The sequence below is a fragment of the Equus quagga genome, chromosome 1 (genome assembly GCF_021613505.1).
Source record: "Equus quagga isolate Etosha38 chromosome 1, UCLA_HA_Equagga_1.0, whole genome shotgun sequence".
Taxonomy (NCBI): domain Eukaryota; kingdom Metazoa; phylum Chordata; class Mammalia; order Perissodactyla; family Equidae; genus Equus; species Equus quagga.
In genome coordinates, this window is record NC_060267.1 from 115153714 (window position 1) to 115180875 (window position 27162).

Here is a 27162-nt window from a genome sequence, read left to right on the forward strand (position 1 = left end):
ATGGTTAGAGGAACAAATAATTGGATAATCAAGTAATTCTAGCAAAGCTTAAAAATTTATTTTAATATAAAAATATTAAAAGTTTATTGTCATTAAGGTGCAAATATGAATCTGAAATCAGCTACAGTGAACTTTTAGGTTTCTGTGGACAGATTAACAATTTGTGGATTAACTATACCCCTGACACCGCCTACTCCCCCCACCCGCAAATAGACTGTGTTCTCCCCTGCCTTAGGCCTCTGCATGTGTTTGAGTGCCCTAGAGGAGACCATAGTTTGTATTCATATTGCAAGTCTCAGCTCAACTATCAATTCACTGAAACTCCAGAAAATCACAGATTCCTCTATGTACTTTGCATTACGTTGTAGTTTTACTTTGATTTGTTATTGTCATTTGATTCGTAACTGTCAACTATAAGCTTCGTGAACATAAGGAGTGGTATGTTTTTCACTATCGTATCCTCAGTGACTAAGGTACAGCAATTACTTAATAAATAGTTTTGAATGAATAATCTTATTTTAAAAAGATAGGGCATTTGAGAAAGAACTAAAATTCGTGTGACTTAGGGAAGTGTCTCCCACTTCTTCAACTCCAGGTAAGCCATTGGAATAAGCGTCTCCCACTGCCCAAAGCTTCATTTCCAAGTAAATCTGTGGTCAGCAGCGTAGAAAAGCGACTTGCCTTCTAGAAAGACTGAGAATTACAGTACTGTGCCTATTTTAGGGGAAAGGTTTAAAGGAAGTAGGGATGTGGAGGGGAAAAAAAACTTTGACTCTACATCTTCCCAATTTTGGTCCATTCTAATTGAGGGAAGGGGAAAAGGTAGAGTTTAGGAAAACAATACAAAGACTAATTTAACAGAAAATGGACTACAAGCTATTTTTTATTCAAAGAATTCTTGGTGTTCCTAAGAATGTATTCAAAGATTATTGGTGTTCCTAAATTTTTTATTTGAACCACTTTTATACTCTAAAGAATGACAAACGTGTTTATAAATATATGTAAATATTAGATGCAATTTTATTTATAAATATGTTGAAAAATAATCTGTTCAGTACTATTTTACTACCTTTTGACTTTTTTTTCAGATTTATTGAGATATAGTTGACTAATCTTACGTGATTTTTTCTGGACATTCTTCTATCCCCTTTATCACAGTTAATCAGTAATTAACTGTATTCTAACTATTAACAGTAAAAAATTGATGGGGACAAGAACTAGTTTGATATAAATGAAACTTCCTTTGGAATTTCCTTTTCCTTATTGATCTTTTTTTTTAATTTCTGGGAGTACTCAACTGCGTGTTGATAAGAAATTATAGGATGTTCTATGATGCTGTTTAATGTGGAGCATTTAGAGGGATAGTTGTATGTAATAAAAACTGCAATTTGAGAGCCATTATATTCTATCCAAAAATGCGCAAATCATAAATGTATAGCCCAGTGCATTTTCACAAAATGAACACACTCAAGTAATGAGCACTGAAATCAGTAAACAACATAACCCACAACCCAGAAGTCCCCAGGGTGCCTCATTATAGTACTAACTACTCCAAAGATAACACTATCTAGATTTGTGACACAAGAGATTAGTATCCTGTACTTTTTTTAATCTGTTTTATTTATATCTTTTATGTTGAGACTCAGCCGTGTTGATCTGTGTAGTTATAATTCAATCTATTTCATAGCCTAATAGTATTTCTTTAAATGGGCATTCTACTACTTATTTATCTACTTTATTATAATAGACTTTATGTCATTACCATTTTTTTGCCATTATGGATAGCGCTTCTACAAACATTCTTGTGAATGTCTTTAGTAAACATACACACACGTCTCTGTAGGGTATATACTTAGGAATGGAATTGCTGGGTTGTAGATTATGCATGTGTCCTGCCTTAGTAGATACTTCGAAACAGTTTTCCAGAGTAGTTGCACCAGTCTACACTCCCATTAGTGATAGAAGTTCCAGTTGCTCCACATCCTCAGTAGGATTTGAAATCACTTCTTTTATAATGAAGCTGTCTACACATAGTATGTGCCATGGGATTTGATTTAACCTTAATTAAGTAAACTTTCTAAAGTTGAAAAAAAAAAAAAACTTGTTTCACTTGAATATATATTACCTTGGCTTGGGTTTATAGCCTAAAGATCGGAGACCATGCTTTAGATACTTCTCTACCCTTGAGTGAATCTAATACAGCAAGCTCACAGTGAACTTTTGTTAAGATGAATCTTGATTCTATATATTGCATCATTAAAAGACAATAAATAGTCCAAGAGAGAGAAAGCCCTAGAAGAGAAACAATAGAAATGTGTATTATTGAAAGAGACAAAAGTTACGGAGAGGATCCCTCTTAGTTTTTATTAAATTTTATTTTCCATTTATGTGTTCATCTACTCGACTTCATGTTGGTCCTGAAACAACCAGCTGATTCCTACTATCTACATGCCTGAGTTTATTGCTTCCTTTTTCCAATCTACAGTGTATAAAGATAATTAAAAATTATATTTTACCTGTTGGTGACCCTAACTCCATTTCTTCAGGAAGATGGTTTGGTTTTTACATGAGCAAGCTAAGTTATTTCTCTCTTAACATATCAGTACCAAAAGTGAACAGATATGACAAGCCCAACATCAATTTCTTCCTCACTCCTTCAAGAATCAAAACCAGCCAGTGTGGCTAGAAGTTATGTTCATGGGTCTAAGGACATAAATTAAGTGCTGTTCCAATTCTCTTTTCCAACTGCTTTCAATAATAAGCAAATAAACATAGAGAAGAAGAAGAAGTCATGCCAATGCCTTGGTGGAATTTAACAGTAACAGTTCTTACTTCACTGAAAATAAGGGATTTCTATAGAAATGATAATCAACCTCCTGTGAGTATATGAACCTCATAAAACCTGAAGAGTTTCTAAAGGTCAGCAAGCATTGAAGGTTTTGTCCTGGGGATAAATTTCTAAATAACCGAGGAGAAAGAGAGAGAGGGAAAGAAAGAAAAAAGTTCAACTTGATGAAAGTAAAATGTGCAAACTTAACAGTTTCTGGATTATCATTTAATTACAGCCATCAATCACCTCACATCTGCCTTCTCCTAATACTTAAGAAATTCAAGATGAAGCCATGCAATCCAACCAACAGAGAAAATAGCCCATTAGGAATCCTACAGATGGCAAACAATATTTAAGAAATTACCCTGTAAGAGATCTTAGGAAATTACCTAAAAGCAGGATAGTAGAATCCATCTTTCAACAAATACTAGGAAACCCCAAGAGTAAAACTATCCTTTTAATTAATAAGATAAATGCTTATTGCCTCTTCTTCTATATCATTTTAGACATTTTTCAGTAAGTAATAATTTTCAAAGAGCTTTGCTTTCCAAATGATTTTATTTCAATCTGTATTTTTACTCATGTGTGAAACTGGCCTGCAGTTAGTCATTTTATAAACGTGATTTTACATTCTTTTAAAATGAGACCCATTTGAAGTTGAGCTTTTAGAAATACATTTGCTCCATTAATTGGTGCTGGGGGACGTCAGCAAATGTCTTTAGGGACAACTGTTATTTTATTTTTAGGGTTTAAAATGTTTTAATTTCTTCTGATTGAGGGGTTCATATTGACTGTCCTTAAATTCAGTAGTGAAGAAATTAAAAGGCTTTAGGCTTTTTAAGCTCCAGTGTGTTCAGAAAAGTGTTTCAACCGTGGTAATCCCCTTGTCATGCTGCATTTATCTCCCACCAGATACCCAAATGCTTCCCTCTTCTTCTCAGGCAGATAATTGCAAAGAGGTTGGAACCAGAGAAATGAGTTGAGCTGGTGCTGAGCAGTGGATATAAAAAGAGGTGTCATTCTAGTGGAAATAAATAGACTCTGAGACTGTAATCTCTGCCCTTATTTATTTTTGAAACCGTAAATGCCCAGGGGAAAGCTTATCGTTTATTTAGCTACAGAAATCTATGTCTGCAGTCGTGTATGGTTTTTAACTTGTTTTTATTTCCATAGGTTCCGCTGTAGCAATCTTCGGTCTTGTACCACGTTGGTCTTCTCTCTAAATACGGGTTTCATCCCAAAGGTGTTGTTGGCCACAGCCTTCAAGATTCTTTGTGTTTTCAAAATAACAATATGCTCATTACCTGTTTTTTCCAACAGAGTTCATCTGGTGATTTAATGATCAGAAACATTCAGTTAAAACACAGTGGAAAATATGTGTGCATGGTACAAACAGGAGTGGATAGTGTTTCATCTGCTGCTGACCTCATAGTAAGAGGTAAACATTAATGCCTCAGTGTGATTTATAATTCCACATCTTAACTGAGAAATCTTTACGGGAGGAAAAATTATGATGAGATAGTATATGAGCCTGTGAGTTATAATATTGATTTGATCCCCCCTCAATAGACCAGAGGATGTGACAATAAGGATGGGTGCTAATTCAAAGAAGTAAAAATCTCGTCTCCTCTTCAAATAGCTCTTACTGTAATAAGCATTCCACAGCTTCTGCCAAGCTGATGTGTTTTTGAGCATGTCATTAATTCAGTGATAGTGTTTAATAGGAAAGAGAATAGTGATTGTGTGTGTGTCTGTGTGTGACTACTTCTAAAAGAATCAGGATCATCCACAATGCCTGAGAAAATCTGCCAATCTGAGCTACTGTCCAAGGTACTGATTTGCTTCTGGACTGAAAAATGACCAGAGTGCATGTTAGAATAAAACAGCTCTAGATAACAAACTGGGAACTACAGAGCTGTACCAAGAGATTAAAGGAAAAGGCATCAAAAAGTAAAGGATGATGAATCTGGAAAGGTGCAGGAATCCTGCTGAACAAAGGCATCAAAAAGCGGTGTCATTTGCAATCATGGACTATTATGATTTTGGAGTTACTGATTCATGTCCAGATTTAAGTTTTAACAACAGAAATGTGGAGGGGAAAAAGTGGTAGTTTTATTGCAGGGTAAATGGGCTTTTTCCCTAAGTGCTTTTGAAATTGGGATCATTTGGAAGTATTAAAGTGGTCACGTGACATGTTCTTCACTTTGGTAGAAGAGGATGACATTTATGGAATTGCTGCCCACTGTTTGCATTATTGCCTACCTTAGGTTCACCTGGACCACCAGAAAATGTGAAGGTAGATGAAATTACAGATACGACAGCCCAACTCTCTTGGAAAGAAGGTACAGACAACCATAGCCCAGTTATATCCTATTCTGTCCAGGCGAGGACACCTTTCTCCGTGGGTTGGCAAACTGCCACAACAGGTAACGGAAGAGAGGCAAATACCATTGGTACATATAAATGGATTTCAAGTCAATGCTAAGACGTGCAGACTCTTACCTCTCTGAAATATTCCTTTGTAGTGCCTGAGGTCATTGATGGGAAAACACACACAGCTACTGTAGTCGAGTTAAATCCGTGGGTGGAATATGAATTTCGGGTTGTAGCCAGTAACAAAATCGGAGGTGGAGAACCCAGTTTACCCTCAGAAAAAGTAAGAACTGAAGAGGCAGGTTAGTGTTTTTGTTTTCTGAGTAATGGGTTAATAGGTTTGCCCTGGGTGTGTATTTCCATTTCCCTTGGCTTGGTCTCCAGGCCAGCAGGGGATCAGCCTCAATAATCCATTGTTGCAATTATCTGACCTATCTAATGGCAGGACTGGCCATATGGTATTTGTCAAAAGACACACGTTTAAGTGGCTCTGATGTAGTGTGACTTTTCTAAGAGTTCAGTCCATCGTCAGCATTCATTAGTGCATGTAGAGTGAATATGTTTTTGTCACTTAAGGTTATAATTACTATCTGACATAGACACCCTATTAACAGGGGAACTGCTGTTTTCATTTATAACAAGCATTGACAAATTGGTAGGATAATGACATTTGGGAGTTCTGCTCCTAGGAAATCTCGTCTGCCATCAAGCTCAGTGAGTGAGCTTAAGCGATTGAAAAATAGGTATATTTTGGCTCCGCAAGTATTAAATTAAGAGAGAATCATTGTTAAATTTTCCATGTGGGGCAACAGTTAATGTTAACCATAAGACTATTTTTATAATTCTAAAAATATCCTAACATTAAAACTGAAAATTAGAAAGTGTACATACTATTACATTATTCAGGCATCTGAGAGAATCTAAAGACTTTTCAGAATCTATCACATTAATTAATATTACTAAAATGATGTTTGAAATACAGCTAGCATATCATTTAGGAGCTAGGCTGAGATAAGAGTCATGGAATATGTTTCAATAATTTTAATGATGCTATTTTACTCAACAATGCATATAATATTTATCCCAGGTATTATGAGAAATCAAGGAACCGTGTCTGTCTTGGTGCTCTGTTCATTTATTCACACAACATATATTTTTGGAGTATCTACTGTGTGCTAAGCACTTTCTAGATATGGTGGATACAGACAAAGAGCTGCCTTCAGGGAACTTATATTTTAGCTGTGTCATGCAACTTACTAAGCGTAAAGTTCTCAGCGTAAGTGAGCAATCTGATGCCTGTGTGAGGATTAGAAAGAATATCTCATAACAGGATTAGAGAATTTGAGTCTGGGTCATTTTTACATAAAACCAATGTTGTTCTGAGAATTGTATCTCCACTTGGAATAGTCACAAGTTAAATGCTCATGCTGGGTTGATTTCCCATCATCCCTGGTGAATCACTTTTCCTCGTTTTATTAATCTTTGTACTGAGTCATTTTTTTTCTTACTGTTTGAGAGATTTTGAATCTTTGATAATTTCTTGCAAATATAAATTATTTGATGATTTCCCCAATATATGCACACACAAACACACACATATACATATAATGTGCCAATGCTCAAATTATTTCAAATATTAAAAATAAGCAACATTGAGTCTTCTTTCAGATTAATATGCCAAATGCAGATAGGGTTTCATTTCTATCTCTCTGACCTACACAGTTCCAGAAGTGCCTCCTTCAGAAGTCAGTGGAGGAGGTGGAAGCCGGTCTGAACTGGTGATAACCTGGGATGTAAGTGTCTGGGCAGCAGCTTTCCCCTCAGGGTGATGCTATTCCCACATCTTTATGGTCTCCTGGGTGGGGCTGGTGGTGGTAGTAGTACTAAGAGCTAATATTTTTGAATGCTCACTCTGTGCCAATCACTGTTCCTAGCATTTTTGCATATTTTTTTCGTTTACTCCTTGCAACATTTTATAGAAAAACACTAAGGCATAGGGGTATTAAACAATTAGCCCAAGGTCATCTGGCTGGTAAGCATAGGAGTGAGAGTCCAGTCCTGGCTGTTTACAGTCAAGCTGCCCTCAGGGCTTTACCTGCAGCTGCACACCCACTGATGACATCACTTATTCCAGCAAGTACTTGCTTCCTGGCCATTCTTTCAGCTCTTGTTTTATGTCATAATTAGGAAAAATTTTAATTAACACATTTAAAGTCAGAAGGCGCTAGAATTATCTATTATTTGAAGATGTTGATGAAAAAATAAAAAGTCAAGAGATCTGATGGGGTGTCAATAGGAATTTTTGACATGATCCAAATACAGCTTTGAGTTTAATGTTGTTTTTACTTCCTTTTTGTTTCTTTTAGTTTTATTCCTTTGCACTTAATTATCACGTCAATGTGTAATTTCTTTCCATAAAGTCAACATTAGGGATTAGGTGATTTTTATTTGACTTAAGAGATGAGGTATATTCAACTGAAAGTATATCGTATCATTCAAAACTCAGATTGGGGCTACGAGATGCTGAAAAGTCGGAATAATTTCGGAAAATTCCAGTTCATTGTGTGGATGGCTATGAAAGAGTGGCGTGTGTCTATTTAAAAGCAGCTGACTGTCCCACTGACCTTTTTCTCCTTTTTTTAGCCAACTGCTTAATATGATGTAGATTATTATTTGATGGCTTTTATAAAAGATTAAGGATTTTAGCTCCATTTATTTTTGCCTTACTTTTATGTGTAAAGGTGATTTAATAAGTCTTTCCTTTGTAGCCAGTCCCTGAAGAACTGCAGAATGGTGAAGGTTTTGGGTATGTTGTCGCTTTCCGCCCTCTTGGAGTTACCAACTGGATCCAGACAGTGGTCACATCTCCTGATACCCCAAGATATGTCTTTAGAAATGAAAGCATCATGCCATTTTCACTGTATGAAGTTAAAGTTGGTGTTTATAATAACAAAGGTGAAGGACCATTTAGCCCAGTGACAACAGTGTTCTCTGCAGAAGAAGGTATGGAAAACATTATGATTATGTATCAGTTCCAATTAATAAACCGATGTGTTGCGAAGACTGATTTGGAAGGTCTTTGTGACTTCAGATATATTTCTTCTAAAGAACAATGATTGAAGTTGTAGTTGGATTCCCAGTCCTGGTAATAAAGATCAACCATGCCTACTTGAAGTATGAGACTCAAGGATAGTTAGAGAGTGTAGCAAGTGGTTAAAAATCTTTTTATGAGGAACACATCCTAAGTTCTAGCTTGTGAAGCCAGGAATAGCATAGCCTTCTACAGCTATCTTCTTCTTGGGGTAAGAATAAGATCTTCTCCTGGAGGTGCCCTAGTCTCAAGTTTTAGAATGGTCTTATGGCCTGAGAAAAGGATATTAGCAAGGTGGAGAAGGAGAACCAGAAGTATGACATTCCAGAGGTGTGGCATGTGCAGATTTGAAGGATATGTTCCACCAGTTGTAGATTCGGACATACTCCACTCTGGATTCATTCCATTGCTCTGCCTTTCTTTTTTACCTGCCCTAGATATCGCACCTCTTTAGAAAACAATAATAATAATGTTAGGAGCATCATATGAAATTGCCGTTTTATAGGTTGAAAGCAGGTAATTATTGGCTTCTTATATAGTTCCTCCTAATAAGAATGACAGGAGCCAACACGTGCTAAATGCTTGTTAGCTGCCAGACATTACCTAATTTGAATTTTCTAAGGAGGAATGACATGTAGGTAATATTATTATTCCCCATTTACACATGAGAGAATGAAAGTTTGATGAAAGAAATTAATAAACTTGCCAAAATCCATACACCCATGCTGAGCTAGTATTTTAACCCAGGGCCTTTGCCCTTAACCATTCTGAGTTCGTGAAATGTGGCTTCACACCGTCTCCTCTACCCCCAGACCTTGCAGTAAATTGCAAAAGGTGGCCCACAGTTGTCATTCCTAAAAATAATAAATAGACTCAATCTTTCTTGGTACCCTCATCTCCTATTCTTGTCCTCTATTTTTTCACTGAGTTCTGAGAAAAAACCAAACAGGTATTATAAAAGACTTTGCAAAAGAAAGAGCTTTTAATATTCCTAGCCAGACTCCATTTCCAAGATACCAAGGCTTTTCAGTACAAGGGCAAGTCAGTGGTCTGGGGAATGATGGCAATTAACTAGGGAGTTTTCGGGCACTGTCTACCGCTCTGCATCTTGGACCGGGAGAGCTGGCCTTTGGGAGGGAGGGACAGCCACAGCCTTTTACCCTCCTTATCTCCTACACTTTCCTTCTCTTGTTTCCATTTCTGTCACCGCTAATGAGTTAATTAAAGATCCTTCTGTTCCAAACATCAGAATGGATTCACCTTGTCTATGAAGAAGGCAAAGGATTTATTGGAAATATTCTAGGACCTCCCTTTGAATCCAAGGGAGGGTTAAACAGCAAACCTCATGAAGAGCCTCAATCAGAGAAGCTCTGGGGCCTTAGAAACTGGTCTACCTCTCTAGGGCACCAGGGCTGGGTAGACTGGCCTCAAGTACTCCTTGTCTCTCCAAACCAAGTTTCAGCTTTTCAGGAGAGAAAATCTAAGAGGTCTATCCTTGGACTGAGACTCTATCTCAGTATCAGTGAGCCATGGCCATGAGCAGGGTCACTGAACACAGACATGGATACTGGGGGAGGGGGTGTCCCAGCTCAGCACTACGCCCTGAGAAGGGAGAGTCACTGTGAGTCCCATAAAGCCCCAAGAGCTGTCTGTTACAAAGGGACCTTTTCACTGTGTAATAAGCTTTGTGCATGTCTGTCTGCTCCTTTAAAAGAGTAGACCCCTGAAAGTTGCTCTGTCTCATTTAAGTGTGCTCCTCTTAATGGGCCTGAGCTGGAAAAGGCACTCATAAATGCTTATTGAATAAATGAACTCTGTAGAACTTGACTTTGTTTGGCAAGAAAAATGAATAAATAGCATTTGTGAGCATAGGAGTTCCCAAACAGGAGCTGTGGGATGAAGAGGAGAGAAATAATGAAAAGGCAGAGAGAACAAAGGGAAAGAAAGGAATAAAAGTAAAATGCCAAGAAGAAGTGCAAGGGAATAAAGGACAGTTTGCTGTGGCTGTTTAGCAAGGAAAAGCGTGTGGATGCCATCTATTCCTAAGAAATGGAAACTGACCAAAACATGCTTCATGTTTTCAAGTATTTTTATAGAATATTTTATAATATTTTCAAATACATTAAAGTGCTTTTTTAAAATAAGAACTTCAATAGGTTTTTTAATTAACTACCAAAATGATAATTGTATTTCACTTTCTGCTTCCAAACAGAGCCTACAGTAGCTCCATCTCAGGTTTCTGCAAATAGCCTGTCTTCCTCAGAAATTGAAGTGTCGTGGAACGCCGTTCCTTGGAAATTGAGCAATGGACATTTACTCGGCTATGAGGTAATTTCTTGTAAAATTAATTAGTTATTAAATAGCTCATGTATGTATGTTTCCATGGTACTTGGTCTCCTTTCCTTTAAATTCATTTTAACAGTGACATCTTAGCTCAAGTGTGACTTTTGTTGAAATTTCACCAGCTCCTTGTCCCATGTGATTATCAATGGATATTGAATTTAATGCCACAAGTTGAATGAAAATAACTTTAGTTGGTGTAGGAAAGAAAAAATAATAATCTGAAAGGAAATCATGTGTCTTGTGGGCCAAATCTTTTAGATGGATTGACTAAAAAATAAGAGTGAGATTGAACTGCAGTATTTAAGTTCCTAGGATATTTATGCCAATAGGAAATTGCTTCCTCTAACCCCTTTTGGTACTTTCTTGGTGGCCTTGTTACGTTATGTAATTCCCTTCTAGGTTCTAGAGAAGACAACTTTCTGTAATATAATTCTTGCCTTCAAAGAACTCTCTGGTAAAATAAGGTGAAAGATCTGAAACAGAGGATAACATCAGACTAAATGCAATGAAGGTCAGAACAGGTCAAACAGAAAATGTTTGAATGGTTAAGAAGGATGAGCGTTCTTGAGAGGTTTCATAAGGGTAATAAGGCTTAACAGGACTTTAAAGGAAAAGTAAGTAAAAGTGGCAAACACTCCAGAGTGAGCATGGCACCTTGGAGGAGCAGAAGGAGTAGAGGCCCACCTGCAGAAGAAGGTTCCTTAGGAGGGGTGACTGCAGAAAGGTCCAGAAGGGCCAGGTCTCAGACCGCTTTGAATGTTAAAAAAGACCCATTCCGACTGGGCCCCATATTTAGTAGGGAGCAGTTAGTGAGGACTGGGAGCAGTTAAGCTTAGAACTGCAAGATAAAAAGTAAGTCGTAAGAAGATTCTCTGACAATGATTTTGTGGTAGTCATAGTTGTGATTTCATCCCCAACCACAGCTGTCTTTTTCGGCACCTTTTTCTCTCGTGCTTATTACTTCTGATTCAGCGGTAGACTTATACGGACATGTTTGCAAAACAGGGCCATGGACCCCTCTACTTCCCAGCATAATCTCAGGTGCAGCAGCGTGGCCACTTGATCAAAGGCATCTGACCCATGGACAGTTAAGCTGAGCTAGTCAGGTTCTTTGATATACTGAAGTAAGCCATATAGAGATTATAATTCGTGAGTATAGTGCAGTGATATGTCACATTTAGGACTCAGTTCAGACTTCTCAAGCTAAGGCCTTGGGCAAGCAGGACAAAGCTGGTCTGCAGAGATGAGATGGAGCAGACATATTCCCATGCAACCCTAAAGAATGGAGGCGACAACGACCCATGGAGCCTTAAAGAGAACAAAATAGAATAGTTCTTTGACAGCTGTCCAGTTTTCTGGTGGCCTTGCTGTATTCTTTCTCAGACTGTCACCTTGCCCTCCTTTTCAGTAAACTCTCTTTATATTTGAACTTGAGAGAGTTTCTGTTCCTTGTAACCAAACAAGCGTTTTCGTGAATAAATATTAATGATAAAGTAGAGAAAGGATAAACTAGAGTGGTGATGCATGTGCCATGGACCACCTGCATCAGAATTACCAGAACCCTCCCTGGACCCTCTGAACCCAAATATCTAGGAGTGGGTCTTATTAATGTACATTTTCAGTAAATACCCGTATAGAAACATCTTCCTGCACACTTAAATATAGGAAACACTGGTTTTTACACACAGAGACTTGATCAGAGCTAGAGCTGTCAAGATTTAAGGAAAGAAAGTAGGATTGAAGAAGTAAAACACCACAGAAATGCAGCAGAGCAACTTATCAGCATCTCAAAAGAACCCAAGATTTGGATGGAAAATTCTCTTAATTCCATGGCAGTAAATGTAAGCAATGAAAGACAGACAGTGGGCAACCAATAGTAGCTCCCCAGTGGTTAAAGAAATGGCATTGACTAGAAGGGTAAGTGGGACGGGGAGCAGAGATGTAAAGAAGCATAGCTCTGAGGTCAAATCTGTGCCAGATCTCAAGTCTGCCACTCACTGTGTGTCCTGGAAAAGTTACATAAACTTTATGAGCCCCATTTCCTCCCCTGCAGAATGGGGACAGTAATAGGCCTAACGTCATTAGGATTTTGAGAGGATTGAATGAGATTAGATACTTAATGTGCTTCTCACAGTTTCTGGCTCCTAATAAGCAATCACTAAGTGCAAGCCTTGTCCCTGAAGGACTTCTGAGATATTAATTTATAGTTTCCTGCCCAGTAAATATTCTCAAGCAATTCCCCAGCTCTAAGCCCCTTTGCCTCAAGAGAGTTTGTGACAGGTATCAAGAGGAGTTATCTGCAAGATCCTTTCCTTCCCAGCTTTGTTTCCAAAGCCCAAGCCATTAAGGAGATGGTTCCATGTATTCTGGAGGGTGAACGGAGAAAAAACGTCACTGAGAAAAAAATACAGGAGAAAAGATGACCTTGGAGGAAATAAAGGTCTGAGGCTTACAAAAGCTCTTGGGGCCCATAGCTTTCTAGCTGGCAGTGCCCAGGTTGGTGGCAAGACCACAGAAGAGAACAGGTGTGTTTCCCACACTCAGCGATGATTTCCCATTCCCCAAGCATAGCCCAGAAATGCTTGGACTAAAGAAATCAAATCAGTGTAATAATAGTAAGCCATCTTGGCAAGGCTTTGGGAAGGGAGCCCCAGGAGTGACTGAGGTTGAATTTTGCATTAGCTGAACAGGATATGGAATTCAATATTAAATCAAATTTGCTTAAAGAAAATAAATGAACACATTTTGCATTCCTCAGACAGTAGACAGAGAGGCACATCCCCAGTAATAACTTTCCTCTTTACCAACCACATGACAGGATCATAATTCTTGACCTCTTGTAGCTTGTGAAATAGTTAAGAGAAATAAACAGGAGAATATATATAAATGGCTTTGTGGGCTTCTAAGCACCACAGGAATGTTAGCAGTCACTGGCAAATGTTTGACAGCATGGGAGCACGTAGATGTTGATTTTGGAATATATAAATCTAAGCTGATAAGGAGTCATCCAGATAAGGCTGTTCCATCAGAAAGTGGAATTACGCCACTATTGGCCATGTCAGGAAAGAGAGGTTGATTGAATGAGAGAAAACCAAAGAATCCAAGTAGAGGCAGCAGAGTACCTCGTTAAGTCCACACCATTTTAGAATTAGATAAACGTGCATTCAGATCCTCTAGGATAGAAGATAAGCTTCACAGGGGACAGGGAACCCTGCCTGTTTGTTCACTGATGTGTGCCAAGTGCCCAGAGTCCTATCTGACCCAAGAGGCGTGCAAAAATATGTGTTGATTGAATAAATGCAATTTTGGCTCCACTGTCTTACTGATGTGTGGCCTTGGGCAAGTTACTGAAGCTCTCCAAGGTTCAGTTACAATGAAGATAACAGTAAATAGCTCACAGCATCTTTAGAGAATTAAATGAGATAAAGCAGCCATTGTCAAAATGGTCCAAAGAGACTTTTAGGGCTTCCACTTTTCTGTGTTTTGAATATTGGGCATTGGGATAAGATTTCACTGGAAGGAAAAATTTTAAAACCAGTGGAGTAGTGTAGAAACACTTAGGACAATCCAAGTGTGTAACTCAATGGCTTTTGTTTCTGTTGCTGCTGGTGTTGCCATTAGGGTGCGAGGCAAAAAGATGAGAGGACAATTAGCAAATGGGACTTTCCTTGAAATTGATTATAGGTTGGAATGCATTGCATCTTGCCTATCTGTGTAAAGAGTAGCAAACCTGGGGCCAGCCCGGTGGCACAGCAGTTAAATGCACACATTCCGCTTCTCAGCAGCCCGGGGTTGGCCGGTTCGGATTCCAGGTGCGGACATGGCACTGCTTGGCACGCCATGCTGTGGTAGCCATCCCACATATAACGTAGAGGAAGATGGGCACGGATGTTAGCTCAGGGCCAGGCTTCCTCAGCAAAAAGAGGAGGACTGGCAGTAGTTAGCTCAGGGCTAATCTTCCTCGGGGAAAAAGAAAAAAAAGAGTAGCAAACCTACCATCCAGATGGAGCATGAATACAGTATTGAAAGGAAACAACTAGTGAAAATTTCTATCCTGATTGCTTGGTAATATGAAAAGAAAACAAGCTAAGAGAAAGATGTCCTAATTGGGGAAATTTTAAGAAATAATTTATATAATCATACCAAGATGAAAATATGTATTTTCATAGTTTCAGTCATAATTTAAACACTAACCTGGAAAAATAAATGACTTAGCAGAGTATTTAACTACCAGTCATATGGCTAACTTTCTGGGTTGCAATTTTCCCAGTATGGCTTGAAAATTGTTAATAGCTCCTGCTTTCCTCTCATCTCAGTAAGGGTTGATCATGTGCCATGTGGCATGCTGAGCACCCATCATCATTAGCATCTAGACTAATTTTCTTTCTGATTTGACCAAGTAGCAGTTGAGGAGCTCATTTCCCTGGGCTCCAATTTATTTCATCTGCTAAGCCAGGCTCAGATCTTTTCTTGTACCCTTTGGATAGGAACAAGAGATGCAGACATGATAAGAGGTTGCAGAAGCCTTTAAGTTCATGGGCAGTGGGTGCCTGAGGAACAACGGCTCCCAAGTTCTAGCATGGTATATACAATCAATTTCTTTAAAGTAATTTTGTGTCTTAAAAGAATAAAACTTGGAGATTGACCTTGATAAGTGATTGAAACAAAAGTCTGTTCTTGTGAAATAATACAGAGTAGCATGTTTTTGAGGAACTTAGTAGATTTTTTTTACATTTTTGGCAGAAGAATGTAACTAAAAATGTGTGCAGAATACCCAACTAAAACTTCGCAGATATCTTCTTCTAGCCTCCTGTTCTAAACAGCTGTACAGAATGTGTTTAGTTTCTAACATTTTAATTAAAATGGAAAAAGATGTCAAATATTTGAGTACTTTTTTGAGAATCTGAAAATTCTACTGGAACAACAGACGTATACACTGAGTCTGATTCCCTACTGTCAGGCGAAGGATTAACTTCACTCTATAATGAGTCGCATGTACCGGGGAAATTGGGTAGAAACAAGTCAAACACATTTAAATAAATAGAGAGCAGGCAAAAATGAATTTGAGTGAATAAAATGCAGACTTTTGGAGTTGGTGGAAGGTTTTGGTATGCTGGAGAGAGCAGTAACTGTGTGTGTGAGGTTTCCCCAAATGGAGCTGAGTTCCTGATTAGGCAAACATAGTCCCTGCCAAACTGTGGCTCAGCACTGAGGGATCCAGGGGGGTAAATACCCCAGCCTTTCTCCTTCCACCCTCCCGTCTCCTGCCTCCTATTGACCAAATTCAGTGAGAAGCCAGAGGGCAAGGGAGCCTGCCATGTAGTTCATATGGGTCAGCACTCCCAAGACTGAAAGCTGAGTAAAGAAGAGTTAAAGATACATCTGGATTTGTTTCAAAAACACCACTGAATGCAGTTTGGCCCGCCCCATCCTTATTGAAATGTGTTTGGTCTAGCAGCTAAGTTGAAATATTTGTCTCTCTAAAAATCTATACGTACAAACAGAATTATTTTAGTCTATTAAAATCGCATTTCTGGCTTAATACCTGTACTTTAATGGCTAAGAAAGGTGCCATTTTTCAATATATTAATTTTATAAGCTGCATTTCATTTTAAGTTTCAAGTTTAAATTAAGTGAAATCTCTGATGCAGTAATATTAAGGACTCCTCACAGCGGGGACATTACTTTTTGGAATAACCAAATTACTTGTAGAAATAGAGTTAGCGTTTTAAATCCTGACATTACTCAAGTTGGTTTTTGTTTACTTACCCAGATAAAAATATTTCTGCTTGTGAAATGCTTTTATGGTTCTAAAGAAAAAAATATCTTATCTCATCAAGAAATTGGAGTTATGGTGTTTCATAGACACGGAATATCAGGACTTACGTACCTATCTTGGTGAATAAAAGGGAAAAAAATTTCTTCCTCTCTATACACAGAACACTTCTGACACCAAATATGTAGGGTTTTTTCTCCACACCACCCAATTCTCCAACACCTTCTGGGTATCCTACACTTCAGTTCAATTCTGACACTGTCTATCTGGAGTTAGCTGAAGTTAAGGGCCCAGTCCCACGAGAAACACCCCCCTCCCCGATACACACACACACACACACACACACACGCACTTCAGATGCCAGTCACAAGTCCTGGCCTCCCATACTCCTGATCAGCTGGTTATAAATCAGCGGTTCCCACCACCGCCTCCTCGGATTTAACAACTTGCTAGAATGGCTCACAAAACTCAGAAAAGCACTTTACTTACTATTATCCATTTATTATAAAGGATCCAGTTCAAGAATAGTCCAATAGAAGAGATGCACATGGCCAGGTATACAGGAGGAGGCCCAGAGTTTCCTTGCCCTTTCCAGGCAATTTACCCTACCGGCACCTCTCTGTGTTCACCAGCCCAGAAGCTCTCCTAATCCCTTCAGTTATGGTTTCTTATGGAGGCTTCATCGCATAGGCATGTCGATTAAACATTGGCCCTTAGTTAACCTAACTAACTCACCCTCCAGCCCTTGTCAGGAGGTGGTGCTGAACGTTCCAACCCTCTAATCATAGGGTTGGTTCCCCTACCCATCAGCCCCCATCCTGAAGCTATCCGGGAGCCTGCAGCCACCAGAAATCGTATTAGCATACAAAAAGACACTTCTTACTTCAAGAGATTCCAAAGGTTTTAGGAGCTGTGTGCCTGGAAACAGGAGGCAGAGACCAAATACAGTAGTCCCCCCTTATTCAGTGTTTCGCTTTCCAAGATTTCAGTTACCCGAGGTCAACTGGGGTCTGAAAATGTTACATGGAAAATCCCAGAAATAAAAAATTCATAAATGTTAAATTGCACACAGTTCTGCGTAGCATGATGAAATCTCATGCTGTCCTACTTAGTCCCACCCAGGACGTGAATCATCCCTTTGTCCAGTGTATCCATGCTGTATAAGCTGCACCCCCATCAGTCACTTAGTAGCTGTATTAGTTATCAGATCAATGATTGCGGTATGGCAGTGCTTGTGTTCAAGTCACACTTTTACTTAATAATGGCCCCAAAGCCCAAGAGTAGTGATGCTGACAAACAGGACCTGCCCAGGAGAAGCCATAACATACTTTCTTTAAGTGAAAACGTGAAAGTTCTCCGGTTAATAAGAAAAATAGCCATATTCTCTGGTTGCTAAGATCTACCATAACTTTTATTACAATATGTTGTTATAATTGTTCTATTTTATTATTAGTTATCATTGTTAATTTCTTACCATGCTTAATTTATAAATTAAACTTTCTCATAGGTATGTATGTATAGGAAAAACCATAGCATATATAGGGTTTGGTATTGTCCGTGGTTAAGTGCGCACACTCCACTTTGGCAGCCCAGGATTCACTGGTTTGGATCCCAGGTGGAAACCTACACACTGCTTATCAAGCCATGCTGTGGCAGGCGTCCCACATATAAAGTAGAGGAAGATGGGCACAGATGTTAGCTCAAGACCAATCTTCCTCAACAAAAAAAGAGGAGGATGGGCAGCAGGTGTTAGCTTGGGGCTAATCTTCCTCAAAAAACGAAAAAATTCAGTCTTAATCACCCTCTCCTTTGGAGTGGATTTGCCTTTTAGTTTTACCCCACTAAACTCTGAGTAAATTTACAGCATGAAAATTCCTATATTTCTTCACTTCTGGAAAATTCTCAGACATTTTCTCTTTTTTGGTTGCCTTTTCCTTACTCTCTCCTTCTGGAAATCTGGTTGCAACATCATTTTATCCTCAGTGTCTTTTTTTTTTTCAGATTTTTAATTTTTTTCCTTTCTCCCCAAAGCCCCCCAGTACATAGTTGTATATTCTTCATTGTGGGTCCTTCTAGTTGTGGCATGTGGGACGCTGCCTCAGCGTGGTTTGATGAGCAGTGCCATGTCTACGCCCAGGATTCCAACCAATGAAACACTGGGCCGCCTGCAACGGAGCGCGTGAACTTAACCACTCGGCCACGGGGCCAGCCCCTGTCCTCAGTGTCTTTTAACTTCACTTTCATAATTTTTACTTCTTTCTCCATGTTCTGGATTTATTAATTCTCTCTTCTACTTTCTAGTCTTCAGAAGGTAGAAGGCTAATTCTATGACTGATTTTAGTTTTTAATATTGTATTTTTCAGGTGTAGGACTTCACCTTGATACTTTTCAGATTTGCCCAATCTTTTTTTCTTTATCTCCTATTATTGCGTTATAAATTTAGCCCCTTCTTTGGTAAATTTGGACATTTTAAACATACTTATTTTAAGGTCCCTTTAGATCAGTGTATTTAAATTTATCAGTGTATTGTAGCTAGTCTCCCACTGGTCGAGTCTGCTGACTGACTTTCTTGTTGGCGGGGTTCTTCATGTGCTTTGTACTATTTGCCTCTCTGCTCATCTTTTGTAGATGCTCCCTTCATGTTCTGTCAGTGTTATAACTCTTCTGCACAATTATACTTCCAGAGTTTGTTCCTTTAGCCTGGACACTTTTCCTTTCTTCATCCCTGTATTGTGGTTTTGCCTATAAAATCCAGATTAGCATGGAGTTATATTCTGTTCTCAGGTGTGGAACATTTACCTTTAAACCCAAGCCACAAAAGAGAGGAAAAATGGGATCTTTGTCTTTATTTCATTCTAAAGAGACTTTTCTCTCTTTTAAAAAAAAAAAAAATTATCCTTATTTAAATATTTTTGAGCTAAATTTTATAGAACAAAATTGATTACTTATAGAAAATTGGGAATATTAATGTCACTGCTTTGTTTATGCTTTAGTTATATGCATATTTATTCAATTTTTACGTAAAGCTATTTAAGAAGATTATAGAATCAATTCTAATATGTTCAAATCTGGCATAAATTTTCTCTATGTTTAAGTATTTCTAATACCTGTCAGCAACTGAGATCTAAAAATAAATCTCTCATTCTGATACATGGAGATTGGTTAAAGTACTTTGGTAACATACTGCTATCAAGAACCTTCAAGTACTTTCTATAAATGGGTTTATAAAAGATATTTCTTATGCAAATTGAAAATTATTTTTATTTATTCTTTAAATCAGTCTCCTAAGCAACAATTTCTTAGGCAACTTATATTGAGGTAATTTGACATAGAAAAAGAATGGCCCATGGATTAAAACCTAAGAAGAGATGAGCCTGCATAACAGGATGCTCCTGCTTGAGTTCCTTTACTCCTCCCTGCCTCCGCTTTCCCATGTGTTAAGTGAGGATTATTATAGCTCATAATTATGTGATTTTCCTCCTAATCTATGCTATATCCCAGGCCACAAGTTTTCAGGCTGTCTATAACATTTTATTATAATTATTATGTGTCATTCTTAGTTAATAGTGAAATAATGCTTTCAAGGGCAGGGAAAGTGTCTTATCATTTTGGAGTCATCTAAACTTAGCAATACCTACAGTGTTTACAGTTGCTGAATTTAGAATGTATACGAGCTTTTAGTATCCATTAACAATTTACGTGGCTATATAAAATACAATTTGGCATGTTTTCTTTAATTAATGAATAAAACCTGTGTGGTTTTCTTTTACGATGGTAAGTGGAGCCAGTCAGATATTTGGGTTTTTTTTTTTTTTTTTTTTTTGCTAAAATATCACCATCAAGTTTTAGTGTTAATTCAATGCTTTAAAGCTGTAAAAGCTATGGGTTCAATTTAGTCCAGATCATTTGGGTTCATCATTGGGTTCCTCCTTTTGAGGTTCTTATGAAAACCGTTAACTCTTTTCCAAGAAAAATGCACATACACACATATATGAGCACAGCATTTTACGTGAATTTAAGGGAGCCTATATATAAATATAAATATATGTACACACACACACATATATACATATATATATAAATACTCTCCCACATATACACACACACACATACATGCACATATACAGGGAAAATGTTGATCTGGTGTGATATAATATTAGTGTGCTAATTTGGGATCATTATTGAAAAACCTGAGTTTTATACTTTGCTACTAAGTTTTTAAAGATAGAATATTACAGTTGCTCATTTTTTTAAGAAAACAGTAATTTCTAGTGTATTTTTCTTAGAGGACTGAGACTGGTTACCCTACGCAGCCCATAAGCACATTTTGTTTGGCCCACACTTTGTCTTAAAGAAATGGAGCCAACTCTAAATTTGGGGTATTTCACGTTAAAATCAGGGTTTCTGCTTTCTTTAAAAAAACCAACAGACCTATAAACACTGGGTCCACCTTCCCAAAGTCAATCACGGCAAGAATACAAAAGCAAAAGTCAGACAAAAAGGGCACATATTATAAGAAAAACAGGAGGGCACATATGTCTTTACAAAAGTAAAAAATATGTACTCTGCTTTACAAATTATTTATGTTAAGTGTCCAGCCCCTTCTTTAAGTGGTCAAATGGTAATAGCCAGTCTCACCACGAGGAATAGTTGTACTTTTCATGAACCATTTGTTTGGTTGTTTTGTTGCTATTGTTGGTCTGGTTTCTGTTTTTACTTTATGAATAATCCAGACTTTCTAGCAAAGCTTAGCAGACCTTTATAACATACATTGGAGGTAGCCAGGGAACAAGTATTTTTTTGTGGTATTTTTTCTACCTTTGCTTCCTTTTTTATCAAATATTCTCATTAACTTTTTATATTTTTATATTATGCATATAGATATATCTTTGCAAGAAGTCTCAGATCAATTTGCACAATTGACAGTAGTAAAATACAAATGAAGCATTTTAATATATACTTCTATTAACTATGTTGCCTGCCCTCCTTTTCTCTGTGGCAGCTCTGCATGCACAGGTGGGCTTTACTGACACTTGGCCACCACTGTAGGCCAATCCAGTGGCCAGCTGGCTTTTCGATGGTCTTTTCCCTGACAGTTTACTTTCTTCACAGAAGGAATCTCCACCATCCAGGGAAGCTTACGCATAGCTGCTAGCATTCTGGAGTTGAGCACAGCCTGGTTGATTAGGGTCTGAGAAGGGGGAGCAGCTCACTCTATTAGATATGCAGATTTGTCCTTCATTTTCCCATGTATAAGACTATGGTGTAATAGTGTTTAGCACTTACTCTTTGAATTTATCTGGTTTATTTGTGTACTTGTTTATTATCTGTCTCCTCCTAGAGTCTCTTTTCTTTCACCTCTGTGGCACAGAGCCTAATGCAGCACCTTGCACCATCGTTGGGCCTTAATAAATATTTGTTGAATAAATGATGAAATAAATAAATTGCAGTGCCAATTTTAATGAAGATTACTTAATGTACAGTCATGCATCACTTAATGGGGATCCATCCTGAGAAATGCATTGTCAGTTGATTTCATTGTTGTGTGAACATCATAGCATGCACTTACGCAAATCTAGATGGTGTAGCCTATTACACACCTAGGCCATATGGTATAGCCTATTGCTCCTAGGCTACAAACCTGTATAGCATGTTGCTGGACTGAAAACTGTAGGCAATTGTAACACAATGGTAAGTATTTGTGTATTTAAACATATCTAAACATAGAAAAGGTACAGTAAAAATGTGGCATAAAAGATAAAGAATGGTACCCCTGTCTAGGGCACTTAGCGTGAATGAAGCTTGCAGGACTGGAAGTTGCTCTGGGTGAGTCAGTGAGTGAGTGGGGAGTGAATGTGAAGGCCTGGGACATTACAAACGTTGCACACTTAGGCTACACTCAATTTATAAAAAGTATTTTTCTTCAATAATAAATTACCCTTAGCTTACTGTAATATTTTTACATTTTAAATTTTTTTAACTTTTTGGCTGTTCTGTAATGACACTAACAATGTGTGTCAAAACATACATTGCACAACTGTACAAAAATATTTTCTTTCTTTATATCTGTATTCTGTAAGCTTTGCCTATTTTTAAAACCTTTTGTTTTTCTTTTTACTTTTTAAACTTTTTTGTTAAAATCTAAGACACAAACACACACATTAGTATAGGCCTACACAGGGCCAGGATCATTAATATCACTGTTTCCACCTCCACATCTTGGCCCACTGGAAGGTCTTCATGGGCAATGACATGCATAGAGCTGTCATCTCCTATGATAACAATGCCTTCTTCTGGAATACTTCTAAAGGACCTGAAGGTATGTTTACACCAGCATCACGACAGACATGTTAGTAAGGCATTGTGCTACAATGTAACAACAACTACAACGTCACTAGGTGATAGGAATTTTTCATGTCTGTTTATAATCTTATAGGACTACCACAGTATATGTGGTCTGTTGTGTATGCAATTCCTGGTTGAACCAGAACATCGTTATGCAGTGAATGACTATCTGTAAAGGATGCTATTTTGTCATCCCTTTACATCTTTTATGTCTTCTGTCCCCCAGGTGCGGTATTGGAATAATGGAGGAGAAGAGGAATTGTCAAGCAAAGTGAAAGTGGCAGGAAATGAGACATCAGCCAGACTTCGTGGTTTGAAAAGCAACCTGGCATATTACACTGCAGTCCGGGCTTATAACAGTGCTGGTACAGGCCCTTTTAGCGACACAGTTAATGCAACCACAAAGAAAACTCGTACGTATATTCTGATTTTTGAATAGTAAGGAAATAATTTATGTTTAAAATGGTAGCCTTCTTTATCATTTGAAATGGACAACCCAAGTCAGTAAGCCCACTGAAAGACATAAAGCCAACTCCAAACCCTTGTAAATTCATAGCCACACATATTGTCTTCATGATACCCCACGTGAAAATGAATGTGCACCTTTTGAAAACTCTTAGTGTGATGGGTTTAGTCAAGTCTATCCACTTTTCTTTTAAAATTTAATCAACTTAATTGGTTTATTTTCATGTATTTTTAGCTTCCCAAAGCTTGAGGATTTCCAATAAGCATGAATAAGTTAAAGTTCACGTCAAAGAATTGGGAGCGATTTTTTTTCTTCTTTTCTTTCCTACGTTATTCAAAAGATGGCAATGTACAATAAAAGGTTACCATTAGAGAATATTGGTCCATGTGAATATATATTGAGTCTTTAAAAAATCTGACCAGAGACGTCAGCGTTGCCTTCAAAGCTGAGTCTTTGTTAGTTACGTATTCACAGGTAAATTTATAAGCACCAGTTGTAAGGTATACACTAACTTGGCTTTAAATTAGCTTACAAGAAAATCAGTGGTTTGCAATTTTGTAGTCTCCCACATATATTTCAGTTAAACTGATAGCACAAGTATATGTTTAGTCATTGTATTGCTACTTTCTCACAAGGCAACCATTTGAATTGCCATTGTCATTGTCCTCATCACAGCTAATAGCGATTGGAATGTTCTATGCAAGTTTTAATGTCCCACATTTAAACCTCATAACTACCACATGAGGTAGGTACCATGACTATTTCCATTTTGAAGATGAGGAAAATGGAGCATGAAGGGATTTAGAAACTTGAACACAATGACACATTACGCTTATTTGCAGAAAACTATTTTTCTTCTTAATTTATTTTCAAAATGTATTACTTCAGTAAAAATGTTTAACTGGATTTATATGGGAATGAGTTATTTTGCTGAATTGCAAATTTCATTAGTGCATTTCTATTTCCATATGTAATTCCCAAATTTTTATGAGAACATACATTTGTTGACTAAAATTGCTAACACCAGTAAAATAAAATTGAATATCATTGGCTAACGTTGTGCATCAGTTAACCTATATATAAAACATAGTTCTCCTACTTTGGATTTTAATTAGGCAGTATTAGTTTGATCCAGGAAGTTCACATATTTATCTTAGCATTATCTATAGAAAAAGGTGTTTGGCTACCAACTTACTAGTATAATGAGATTGCAGAGCAAAACTTTAGCAACAAACCATTTTAATCCCTTTAGTAGCATACAAGCGACCAACTAATATGATAATTAAATATTATCCTTTACTAATTATTAAGAGAAACCTGACCCAACGTGTTATTCATAACACATGTGTAGTTGAAGTTAGACCAAGGAGCATGTCAGTTTGGAAATACTTAACTGAAAATATTCTGTATTTAGAACTTCTCACTAAATATGTTTGGTATTCCCAATAACAATTCTGAATTAGTAGGATTTAAATATACATCATTATTTATATATTCAAAGCACAGTATCCATCAAAAATTCTGATTGCAAAAATATATGCAAACGAGTTTATCTGGCTGTTTCCTCTGGCTTAATAATTGATGTGATTACTCACTAGGAAATTATGATTGTAAAAGACAGGGTGACATCATCATGGAATCAGTGAAGAAGTTAGTGAACTGGTAAGGCAGAAGGAAGAAACTGATTATGAATCAATAGGAATACCATTATAATGTACAATAAGTGAAATACAATTTAAAAAGTAGCAAAATCCCTTTGTAATTTAAAGATAGCATATAAATACCCAATCTAAAGTAGAAATTTGCAACAATAATGATGATGATTATGATTTTAATGACTAACACTGAGCAATTTTCAGTCACTGTTCTAAGTACATTTCACATGTTGATTCTTTTTTTTTTTGGATTGGCACCTGAGCTAACAACTGTTGCCAATCTTCTTTTGTTTCTTCTTCTCCCCAAAGCCCCTCAATACATAGTTGTACATTCTAGTTGTGAGTGCCTCTGGGACGCCACCTCAGCATGGCTTGATGAGCAGTGCCACGTCCACACCCAGGTTCCAAACTAGTGAAACCGCAGGCCACTGAAGCCGAGTGCACAAACTTAACCACTCGGCCATGGGGCTGGCTCCCACGTGTTGATTCTTAATTCTCACACCGACACTATGACGTGGAAGCTATTAGTAGTCTCACTTTAGAGAGGAGGATGTTGAGGAACATGGAGGTCAAGTAACTTTCCTACGGTTACAGGGCAAGCAGCAGGATAGGTGTGCAAATCCAGACATAGTCTTAACCACTGTGCTCTCCTCTCTTTCCACCATATAATTAGCCAGTTCATGTCTTACTTAACAGCAGTATTCATTGGGATTTTACTCCATGCTTAGGAACTGGGTAAGGTGATCAATGACAGACAGGACTCCTGTGCTCATGAGGCTGTGGTCTGCTGGGAATTCCAACAACTGCATAAAGCCCCTCTGAGAGTGATACACTCCTATTGCTGCAGTTCACCTGGAGTCTGTGTGTTGATCTGTAGGTGTTATTGGGGAAATGTTTCCTACATTGGGTGAGAAATTCATACAGTTAACTAAAATCCCTAATCATCCTAAGATTGAATATAAAAAAATGCATTCATTTTTAAATTTTATGTTAATTTTTCAAATGTACCAAAATACAAGTAAAACAAAATCTTTTGAAGCTATTTCTAATATTGTTACTGGCAGCTCTTACTAGTCATCCTAACCTTTGACGTGGGTTTAGCTTCAGATCCTATTTAAGAATTTCGGTAAAGCTTTTGTGATTATCATTATGAAGAGAATTGTCGTCATGCCTTGGGCTTGAAGAAGTAAAATGGCGTCTTGGATTACTTGCTTGCTATCTGTCTTCCCCTCTAGAGGGTAAACTTTGTGGAAGACAGAGTCCTTCTGTGTCTTATTCACCCAGCCCAGTGCCCAGCACGGCACCAGAAGCCACTTATTAAATGTTGAGTGGAAGGCTAAATGGATGAATGAAATCTAAAGAAGCAGGCCAGCCTGAAGTGCTATTCTTAATCAAATGTATTTCCTCTTGACTGAGCATTGTGAATTCACAGCACTTGCCATAGTCCTTTACCATCTTGCTTAAAATGTAAAAGTTTCATGTACTCAAAATCATGGAATTCTGTATGCAAGGCTTTATATCGATACAAATCTTGGGTGATATTTTTGATTAACGTAAAATAATACAAGGATTCTCAAGCTAGGCACTGTAGCTTCCATTAAACACTTAATTTTTGATATCTAAATACTTGTGTTTTTGGAAAGCATTTCTAAATTAAACACTAATTAGCCTCTTTAAGTAATTTAAGATGGATTTCTGTTACTTGCAACCCAAAGAGAGCTAACTCTTAAGAACATCTTCTATCTAAAGGCACTGATGAAAAATTGCATATGACATATGAATGATGAAATTTGTTAGCTTCTAAAAGAAAACGTATTGAGAGTTTTATATCTGGAGATTGCAAGAAAGAGATCTTGCAAGGGATCTTGTAGGGAAAATATTCTGCTTTAGAAAACTGGAAAGTCAAGTGGTAATTCTGGCTTTCAGTATGGATGGATTTAGCACTCAAACGACATGCTCAAGAATCATCTAATAATGTCTCAAACTGAATATTTCTAAAACTAAGTTCTTGATTGCCCCATCCACCCCATTTAAAACCTGTCCCTTCTATGTTATTTCCCATCTTAGTAAATTCAATCCCATTATTTCAGTTGCTCAGACCCAAAATCATGGAGTCACCCTCAACTGCTCTCTTTCTCTCATACCTGACAATGGATCCAGAATCTGACTTCTGTACAAATCTACCGCTTCTCATTGTATTCACTGCAGTCACCCTGGTACAAGCTGGTGCATCTCTCACATGGATCAAGGCAATGGCTCCTTACTGGTTGGCCCATTTTTACC

The 27162-nt window shown here is 37.7% G+C and overlaps 1 protein-coding gene across 3 annotated transcripts in view; it reads left to right on the forward strand.

Moving 5' to 3' along the window:
- Positions 1–27162, forward strand: part of CNTN3 (contactin 3) — a 317071-nt gene that overhangs the window by 275961 nt on the left and 13948 nt on the right. Inside the window, exons 14-20 of one of the 3 annotated variants that reach the window (XM_046675345.1) lie at positions 4151–4268; positions 5098–5256; positions 5356–5505; positions 6926–6996; positions 7972–8206; positions 10507–10622; positions 22985–23171. In XM_046675345.1, the coding sequence (XP_046531301.1) occupies positions 4151–4268; positions 5098–5256; positions 5356–5505; positions 6926–6996; positions 7972–8206; positions 10507–10622; positions 22985–23171 (1036 nt within the window). The remainder of the gene's footprint in view (positions 1–4150; positions 4269–5097; positions 5257–5355; positions 5506–6925; positions 6997–7971; positions 8207–10506; positions 10623–22984; positions 23172–27162) is intronic. The other 2 variants (XM_046675355.1, XM_046675364.1) reach the window with 2 other exon arrangements.